At 30.5% G+C, this 10,071-nt stretch overlaps 2 protein-coding genes and 1 pseudogene across 2 annotated transcripts; 1 reads left to right on the forward strand and 2 right to left on the reverse strand.

Moving 5' to 3' along the window:
- The first annotated feature begins 343 nt into the window (after nucleotides 1-343).
- Nucleotides 344-2,063, forward strand: LOC148202594 (uncharacterized). Its single transcript, XM_088110487.1, has 2 exons — nucleotides 344-853; nucleotides 1,237-2,063. The coding sequence occupies exons 1-2, from the start codon at nucleotides 435-437 to the stop codon at nucleotides 1,268-1,270; spliced, it is 453 nt and encodes a 150-aa protein (XP_087966613.1). The 5' UTR covers nucleotides 344-434; the 3' UTR covers nucleotides 1,271-2,063.
- A 4,402-nt stretch (nucleotides 2,064-6,465) lies between these two features.
- Nucleotides 6,466-7,755, reverse strand: LOC124830345 (aspartic proteinase CDR1 pseudogene; annotated as a pseudogene).
- Nucleotides 7,756-8,913: 1,158 nt separating this feature from the next.
- On the reverse strand, nucleotides 8,914-10,071 carry LOC148202595 (uncharacterized). Its single transcript, XM_088110227.1, has 2 exons — nucleotides 9,946-10,071; nucleotides 8,914-9,815 (listed from the first exon to the last, which is right to left on the reverse strand). Exons 1-2 carry the CDS (start codon nucleotides 10,025-10,027, stop codon nucleotides 9,121-9,123), a joined length of 777 nt encoding a protein of 258 aa, XP_087966353.1. The 5' UTR covers nucleotides 10,028-10,071; the 3' UTR covers nucleotides 8,914-9,120.

The raw sequence follows: 10,071 nt of genomic DNA on the forward strand, positions 1-10,071 counted from the left end.
GTTTTTATTTTTACTATTAGCAGTAACTTGTAATAACATTTTACAGCTGTAAATAATTTGAATTTCATGGAATATTATTTCTTGTTTTGCTTTTTAACTGGATTAATGCAATTATGCCTCGGTGGATGGAATCCCAAATGCCAAGAAGGCAGAAAATTTAGTCTGACAGCCTCCAAAACGCAGACCTTGGAATGCAAAATTGCCATTGAATTTTCTGACAGCAAAAGTCACACTACTACAAAAGTCGCATACAAGATTGTGATGAGAAGCTTTCTCTCTTAAACAACTTGGTGCCTGGATGCACTATAAATACATGGAACTTTTACGTAACACAATCAAAACACTTAGAATTTTTCATCGTTATTCATAGTTTCTCTCAAGAAAACACATCTTGCATATACACATTTTGTTCTTTGTATCTTTTTCGTTAGAGAATGTGTTTTCAAATCATAATAGCTCTTGTGCACTACAACGGTCGCGTCATCAATGACGAGCTTCTGTCATCACGATTTGTGAGCGAAGTTTCACGATATCTTGAAGTGAATAACTTCATGACAGTAAAGGCTCTCAAACAAACAATTCTTAATTTGTTCATTGCTTCCAATGGAAAATCATACACCGTTGATTTGTGTTACCGTTGTCCCGTGAAAGCAAATGATAAGTTAAAGATTTCTTATCGTACTGTGATGATTGAGGATGACGACGATGTAAGATTCGTGATTGGTTATGCCAAAAAATACGAACCTCACGTACAGCTTGAGGTCATGGCATTCATCCGAGAATACATCGAAACATCTGCTGATGTCATTTGGGAGCACTTGGAAAAACAGCTAGGTGATTCATTAAATATCGAGTAAGTCTATGATTTTTTTTTAAAAATTTCTAATGTATGTTTGTTATTCAATTTCAAGATATGTTTGTTATATCCTAATTAATAATATTTTTGTTTTACTAATTAAACCAACCATCAACCACATATAATTAAAATGTCTATTGTTCTGCAACAAAACTTGTGTAATATTCTTCATTAACATTTTTTAGGTGGACACAAAAAACATCGTAATGAAAATGCAGCATACAATTATATAGTAATGTATCTTCCAACTAATGTTTTGTTTTGCGTACACATTCACATCATTTTAATCAAATGAATTTAATAATGCAATGATCATATGAAGTTATTATCTGATAGTTGATTACTGTATGTTAAACCGTTTCAGTTTTATTTCATGACAGAAAAACACAGTCAGAAAGGGGTTCTGCTATATGAGACGAAACCAGTACATCAGTGCATACCAGTTTTACCTGCTAGAAATAGCTGATGAACTCAGTTGAAATCGAAAATGCACAACATTTGCAGCTGCTTGTAATAATCGATATGACGCATCACCATTCTACACGTGATTAAGAAAATAAACAAATTTATAGCAAGTCACTAGGCATTTTTTTTTTCTTTTTCTTTAAAAATTAAAAATATAAATGTTTTATTATTCAAAATATTTGAATATTGTATATTGATTGTGACGGTAACAGATCAAGATAAATGTCCTCCTCGTTCATCCTATAACAAACATGCAAGGTTCAAAAGTTATACAATAATGACAGAAATCGATTCTTCCTTCTTGAATACAAATGGCAACTACCAAATTCATTAGTGTTCGTTAACACTTTCAATTTGAAAGTTTAGAAAACACTGATAAATTGTAATACTAAAGTTGCATGGCTGCCATATTTATCCAAGAAATATGAATCCGTTTCTTATTATTGTATAAATCGAACTCTTCATGTTAGTTATAGAATGGGTTAAGAAGACATTTATCTTGAACTGTGCCAGTCACAATCCATGTGTAATATCCAAATATTTTGATTGATAGAACATTTATATTTATCACTTTTAATAATAAAAAAAAACTAGTGACTTGATGCTATAAGTTTATTTATATTCATAATCACAACTAGTAAAATGGTGATGTGGATGTAGAATCTTGGTTCTACATGATAGGGTTTCGACCCCCAAATTTTGTTATATGTATACATTAATATATGAATATTTAATTTTGTCATGTTATATATATTTAGTATTCTAAATAATTTTAGATTTATGGATAAAGAAAAAAGAGTCACACACACAAACCTTCACCCATGAATAGAAGGCATCACATACGAGGTCGCCGGTTTCATCTTCTCTTCAACCCTAACATCTCACACAAATATAGAACCCAGACATGGATGGATCAAGGGAGAATTGTTCAAAGTAATAGGTTGTTCATTGTAAAATTTAGGATTAATTACTTGCTTCGTCGTTTGGTTAACGAAAAAGACATATATTTGATTCCTTTTTCAAAAATTAGAATTCATTTTTAACAAAAATTAGAATTCAAGAGGAATTTGTTTTATTTTCTGTGTAGTTATGTAGAAACTTTTTGTAATCAAACTTTTTTCAAGAATTAGTAAAATATCTAGTTAAGATTGTTTAGATTAAACTAAATACAAGTTCAAGTAAAATCATTTAATTACCGTATACAAAATTTGTATTGAACTTTGACATTTTATTTAGTTTTACTGACCAATACTATCAAATACCACATCTAGAATGTGTCAATCAAATAAGTTTTTGAAGTACTTTTTTTCCTCACGCAATTATCTCCCCCTGTGATGGTGGTTGTGTCATCGTAATTGTTATGTTAGAATGGTGAGTCAATTATGCTAATAATAAAAACTAAGTTTATGTTTTATTATATAATAAAAGTTTAATTGTTTTATTTGTCCTTAGTTTTATTATCGTATGTCAAATTGGTTTTACCTTTTAAAACAGTTTTAATTGCGTTCATACCTGGTAAAATTTGTTTTAATCAAGTCATTTTCATTAAATAAAAACAAACGAAGTAAAGTGTTTGATGATATAGCAGAAGCCAATGCTAACAGGTTATTTTATGGGAATATAGGTTGTGACGAGTGAGTGAATTAGAGGTTGACGTGGAAAGTAAATAATGACATAATAGAATTGGGGAAAAATTAAACATTATTAAAATTAGGGGTTTTCTACAAGAGAGGAAGTTAGGGGTTTTTTTTGAAGGAGAAGAAATTATGGCATTTGTGATAGAGCGTTGTTGAGTTGGGGATCACACACGTTTGTTCATATATATTACAATAGAGAATCGCACACAATTGGGGATTTCGATGCGTATTTGGCTTGTTGGTGGAGTATTTCGAAAAGCGAAGTTCTTTCTATTGGAAGGTGTGTTTATGGTACGTTTCGTTCTATGTATGGATGCTTTCGTTGTGGTTCCCCATAAAGTTTGATTTATGCTTGGTTTGTTTTTTTATTGTCCCTCATCATGTCTGCTGTTCCTTTGCTTGTGGTGCCTCATTTTCGGTGTGGTCCCCATTATGTTATGTGAAATTATTTATTTATGTTGTGTTTATGGTCCCATATAAAGTTGTTTTAGTTATTTATGGTCTGATTATGGTCCCCAATAATACTAGGGATTATATTTTGTTAATGTAGATAGATTAACATAACATTTAAGCATAAATTAAAATAGTATTTTGTGTACTTTATAATCATAGTGAAAATAATAGTTTTATGTTACTAGGGTAAAGTAAATGTAGTCTGACAAGATTTTTTATATTAATTGAGACGGCTAACTCATATATCGAAGTGGTGTTTCGCCATGGAGACAAATTTCTGAATAATGGGTCATTCAAATAAGAGTATGGACAAACTACTACTTTTAAAATTGACCTAGACAGATGGAGCTACTTTGAACAGATTGTATTTATTTACAATATTGTATTTATTTACAATAATGTCGCCTGTCATTGTTAATGTTGGTTATTCAATTATTGGATATTGAAGGCATAACGTTATATGTTGTTTTTACAACTGTGAGTGTTTTTGATATTAATATTAATATAATAATATTGGTATAATTGATATAATAAGTTAAAAATTCAAATTACTTTTTCTTCATATGACTAGTAAGATAATAAAAAAATTTCGTATCCACCTATATTTATGAGGTAAAATTTGTGATGGGTATTAAATTAATACTTTTAAGTAAAAGCATTCAAAAGCATAATTTTCATATTCAAAAGCATTCACATTCATGTGCTACGAACATTTTATTGTCACCAAAGAGGAATTGAGTAGTTCTCTCGATAGAGGAGTTCAATACAAGCCGAAAGGGAAAGGTGAGAGTAAGGAAAAATGATATAGTATAGAATTTTGTGGACTGCAAAAAGTAGATGCATTATTCCTATAAAGATAATATTGGATAAAAACAAATTCTTACATCGGATTAAATAAGAGATGAACATGAATTTAAATATACATAAAATACCTCGATTGGTGAGAAGCCTAAATGATACTAAAAAGAGATCCACTGTTTTAAAATATCCTGCAAATCTAAAAGTTAAAACAAATATGTAATATAAATGTTGAAAACTATTTGTTTGGATCATTTTCTATATGAGTGCTTTAAATATATGTGAGGTGATTTACTAAATTGTAATTAAACATCTTCAAGTGGTATTATGATATAATGCTTCTGCCAATTTAATCTTACTTATTTATGATTTTAGTCTTCTACGTTAGGTACAACATAATAATACCCAATTATGTAGTGTTTTTTAATTTGTAAAAGGATTAGGACATCCCAAATGTCCTATTATATTTATTTAATACTTTGTTATTGCTATATTTTTTCAATTAATATTCATGAATTATGAGTATCAATATAAAATTACTCGCTTAAAAGAGGAGGTACAAGTATTATGGTTTTCTACCTGTAAATAGTCACTTCTGCTAATAATTATTAATAAATTTTATTTAAGTAGTTTCTTTAAAATTTAAGATCAAAGAGAAAGACATATTATAATCATGGATAAATTTTAAAATTGACTTCATATATCTTTATTCTTTTTATTTAGATCTATGAGATTGAAGATATAAATTTTACATAACTCATTTAAATTTATCTTTTAAAACGACCAACTTTATTTGTATTAATATTTTAGTATAAAATGTTATTTAAATTTTATTTAAAAATATTTTTTTAAACTAAATTTATATTTTAAAGATTTATTTTTAAATAATTTTATTTTAAATTTAAAAATGAAATATAAAAATATCCATCTGTACCACATATGTAACAAAAAAAACTTGTACATTTTTTCATGAATACTTTATGAGTAATAGAGCAAATTACTTGGTGAAACGTGGAGACTGATAAATTCTAAGTCGACTCAAGTTTATACAAATAATGATGTTTTGTTTAGTATAAGACTAACCAAAAATTAATCCAAGAATAGAACAATCACTTAACTAGTTATAGTGTCTATGATGTGATTAGAGTGAGGAAAACAACTAATTCTACTGTACAACTATCTAAAATATATACTATAAGCTACTGATCCAGTACTTAAATAATTGCTAATATGCACAATTAACTCTGCTTTCTTGATTTAGCTCCTAAATAAATATGTAATGTATGAATTGATGAAATGAGAGTATAGAATATACGGATCAATGATGTCTAAGCTACTCCAGCCCTTAAAACTGTCTAAAACTATGCAGAAAAGCTATTTTACAAACTGTTTGATAAAAGTTCTAAGAGAAAACGTAATGCACTCTAAGTGTTTGATTGAATGCAAGTGGTATTATGTTGTCCTAAGCTGCAGAACCATTAACAGTCCTAAATTGATCAAAACCAATTAGATATGCTCACAAATCTTCACACGAACTAAAATGCAGAAAAATACAGAAAAACAACTAAGCTAGGGATGATGTGAGTACGAAATGCAATTTTTAGTGTATGAATAAACGGTGAAATTGATAGAAAACAAGCCTAACTATCTCAACTTTATGCCATTCCCTAATGATAGGGCTTCGATTTGTTTTCCTTAATTTCTCTCTCTCTCCTCAAATCTCATCTCAATTTTTACATGCCGCCAATCCCAAAACAGATATTCTTTAACAAACAAAAACAACAAGAAACAGCTAATTTGTATTGGTTACAAATCCCACAATTAATAAGGAATCTCACTTTATGCTACTTTGTAAAAAAGACGCGGTTTTGGATTAATTGTTAATGAAGAAAGCGGAGCCATATGTGGAGATTGAGATTAAAAATTCGGAAAGAAACAGAAAAAAAAATATAAAAAAAATAGAAGCATTAATTTTAGAGGAAAAAAATATAAAATAAAATAAAATAATTCAGATTAAGAATACCTATACCTTACTACGAAGAAAGTGGAGTAATTCTTAATCTGAATTTGTCATGGCTATGGTTACATAAAGTTCACCTGTTATACTTCAAGTGAGCAGTGATTACTCAACTGAATCAATTATATGCACGCATAAATTATAACATTGTATTGAGTTTGAAAAGCATTTTCAAGGAATGTTGATTAATTGGTTTTATTATTACAAGCATCAATCATAGACCAAATCAAACAAACAAATCACTGTTGAACACAATCCGTGGGCTTAAAGGAGACTGTTTTCTTCTGCAGATCATAGCCAACCAAGATGTTTTTCTGAGCAAAGTTTCCAAAGATGGAAAAGGTTTTACTAGCCATGAAAGCAAAGCAAACTACCCCATCACCTCCATCAATGAAGGAGTTGTCAACAGCTAACTTCACATCTGCATCGCCACTGAAATGCAATGTTATCACTGGTGCATGCAGTTCATGAAATGCACCTTTATAGCAAAGGCTCAACTGGTTAGATGGATCCTTAACACGTTTTAACTTAACTTCACGTGCCACTGCTGATTCCAGCTTTGAGTAAACATCGTCTGGCAAAAGAGTGAGTGTTGTGCCTGAGTCAATTATGATATTTCCCTCTCCATTATTAGATTTTCCCAACCTTATTCTGTTTTTTGCAACGCTGAGTGCTTCCAGGGTCAGGTAGTAATGACCATGATAGGTTATTGGGGTGGAAACAGTGCCATTCCCAGAAACCACAGCAGCATCTCCAAAACTGAGTTTGCTAGCTATGTTATCTATTGGTGCAAGACAATAAGAAAACTTTCCACCTACTGAAGAACTCAACTGAGATATCAGCGACAAAGATCCTTGACCTAAACCAACTATGCCAGAACTTTTCTCTTCAGAGAAAAAACTATTGTTACGTCCACATCCTATCACAGTTCTGGGAAATTTGACAGAAGAGCCAATGGTGGAGCCTAAAGTGAGTGTCTCCAAACTAAGATCTCCCTGCGAGTATCTGCCATCCTGATAGAAAATACTGTATTCACAGTTTTTCTTTTTGTGTGAATTGCAAGAGTTATCTGACACTGATTTACATGAAGTAGAAGAACATGGAAGGGTTTCGTAGGTGGTGGAGTTTGAAGGATTGAAGATTGGAGTGGTTTGGTCGAAACATGTTTTACAAGGTTGACACTGCATCCAAACAATATCACTGCCTGTGTCAACGATGCCAAAAACTTTGAATTCTGGGGTTCCAACTGAATAGCTCATCACGTAGTCACCTATACCTGGTGTCACAGTGGACTCAGCTGTGTTTTTCGAGACAAAAGTTTGGTTGAAATGGTTAGCACGACGAAGGGAGCGATGAACAGCTTTGGCAACTCGTCGGAGTTGAGTTTCTGTGGGACGATAGAACGGTGATTTTGGTGAGTCACGGTGGATGATCTCCACAGTGAAACCACCATTGCAAGTCTGTATGGAAGAGAAGAAATAAAGACACAGTAAAAAAAGAGTGTGAGAGGAATGTGAGATTGATGTCATCACTAAGAACTACAGAAATTGATTAAACAATCTCCCAAATAATTACTGCCACACTCCTTGTGACAATTATATTGTTGAATTGTGTCTCAAAAAAGACAATTTTATTGGAATATTCTGATAGCATAAAGTTTTAATAATATTTTCATTAAATTGTTGTATTGGTAAATAATTGACTTTTTATTGGAATATTCTGATAGCATAAAGTTTTAATAATATTTTCATTAAATTGTATAATTGACTTTTTAATAAGTACGTATAAACATTAAACTCACATTAAAAAAACATTAAGTCAATTTTTGGAATAAATAAAATAAGTATGTATAAATAAAATAAAGACAGGTTATTCGAGGTTGGAACATTTATTCTCACTCGTTTTCAATACGAGGTTCTTATCAATTGTGTCACAAACTTCCCGTATAAATATTGACATAATTGATACTGTATCATCCCAGCAATACATTGCCTCTACACAGTTATACATCACAAACTTCCCATATAAACTGGTTTTGATCATATTGTACATTGATCAAAGGGCAGAAATTAGTAGAAAATAGTGTATATATATATATATATATATATATATATATATCACTTAATTAAACAATTCATTGAATTTATTCCGAACTCTAAGCATAATAAAACGTTATTGTCTTTTGTAAACCTAATGGAAATGCATTGTTAACTTAAGTCATATGTTTTTAACTATTTTTAATTGCTTTTTAAATTACTTAGTAATTACATCTATTAATGCATTGTTGGATTAAATTTTAAATAGTTTTTCTATGACTTTTTTTTTTCAATTAAGTCTTACTTATATTTATTTCTTAAATATATATGCTAGTCGGTCAATCAGATTCTTATGCGCAGACGCTAACCAATATAGTTATATACACGGATGTAATGTATATATTCTGTGGGTAAATTTATACTAAATATATATTTTTAATGGGTTCATGTAAGACAAGTACGGTATAAATATCATTCTTAATTAACTTTGTTTAAATACTTTTTAAAAAAGTAAGTCATAAAAAATAAAGTTTATAAATTCAATTTGTAGAATTGAAGTCTTGTGTAAAAATAGTTATATCACTTTCACACAAAATTACAATTTTTAAATAGCCCACCTCTTCAATATGTCAAATGGAAATACTAATTAAATAAAAATGCAAAGTCAGTAACATTTGTTATTTTAATTAACATAATATTGAGAACTTCATTAATGAAAAACATCAAGTACATATATATTTGGAATGGAGTACACAAGCCGGGTACCAAAGGATTATCCAAATTATGATTGCGGTTGAATTAAAGATGGTGCCACATATATAAAACCATTATCCTTATATTTTGAAGACTGTTATGATTTTAAGGAGCTGGAATTGGCTTCTTAAAAGACAATGGTGGTAGAAATGGTTTCTTGAATTTGGGATCAAATGGTAGTTTAGGAATAGACTTCTTCAAGAAAGGCTTTGGTTTTAAGAATTCCTCTGACTCAATGGTAGGGACAGGCTTAGGAATTGGCTTAACAAATGGTTCTGGAACAGGTTTAAGGACAGGAATTGGCTTAACAAATGGCTTTGGAACGGGTTTTAGGATAGGAATTGGCTTAACAAATGGCTTTGGAACAGGTTTAAGAATAGGAATTGGCTTAACGAATGGTTTTGGAACTGGTTTAAGAATAGGAATAGGCTTAACAAATGGTTTAGGAACGGGTTTAAGAATAGGAATAGGCTTAACAAATGGCTTTGGAATAGGTTTAAGAATGGGAATAGGCTTAACAACAGGAATTATCTTTGGTATTGGCTTAACTTTGGGAATAGGTTTTGGGAAAATACCTTTGAATTTTGCTTCTTCACTGGGGATCGGTTTTGGTGTTGGTTTCTTATACAATGGAATTGGAATAGGTTTAATGAGAGGAAGTGGCTTTGGAATAGGTTTAGCAAATGGAATTGGTTTAGGAAACAATCCTTTGAATTTTGATTCTTCATCATCATGTCCTTCTGGATTTACTTTTTCTAAATCTTCATTCACAACCATCCCATTCTCTTTCACTTCATTTCCTGCATAAAAAATGCAGTTATTAAATAACAAAACGAATGAAGTTCACCAGGATTAGTCTATAGTTTAATATATTTTGAAAACTTACTAAAAAAACCTGATATATGTGGAAGAAGAATGATAAGCACAAACCTGAAATTTGAGTTGTGGAAAGAACAGAAGCTAAGTTGAGAAGGAGCAACAAGGGAAAGAAGAAGCACAAGAGTTTTCTCATTGTTAAAAGAACTAATGGAAGCTAAAAGGAGAAATGTCTGAAGG

The sequence above is a fragment of the Vigna umbellata genome, chromosome 3 (assembly GCF_029865625.1).
Source record: "Vigna umbellata cultivar VRB3 chromosome 3, Vumbellata_1.0, whole genome shotgun sequence".
Classification (NCBI taxonomy): Eukaryota; Viridiplantae; Streptophyta; class Magnoliopsida; order Fabales; family Fabaceae; genus Vigna; species Vigna umbellata.

Bases quoted from the DNA above. Each gene is read 5' to 3' on its own strand.
- LOC148202595 (XM_088110227.1), bottom strand. From the start codon at position 10,027: ATGAGAAAACTCTTGTGCTTCTTCTTTCCCTTGTTGCTCCTTCTCAAC. The intron at 9,816-9,945 runs GTTTGTGCTTAT...TTTTTTATGCAG, and splicing joins TTCCACAACTCAAATTTCAG to GAAATGAAGTGAAAGAGAAT.
- LOC148202594 (XM_088110487.1), top strand. From the start codon at position 435: ATGTGTTTTCAAATCATAATAGCTCTTGTGCACTACAACGGTCGCGTC. The intron at 854-1,236 runs GTAAGTCTATGA...ATTTCATGACAG, and splicing joins GGTGATTCATTAAATATCGA to AAAAACACAGTCAGAAAGGG.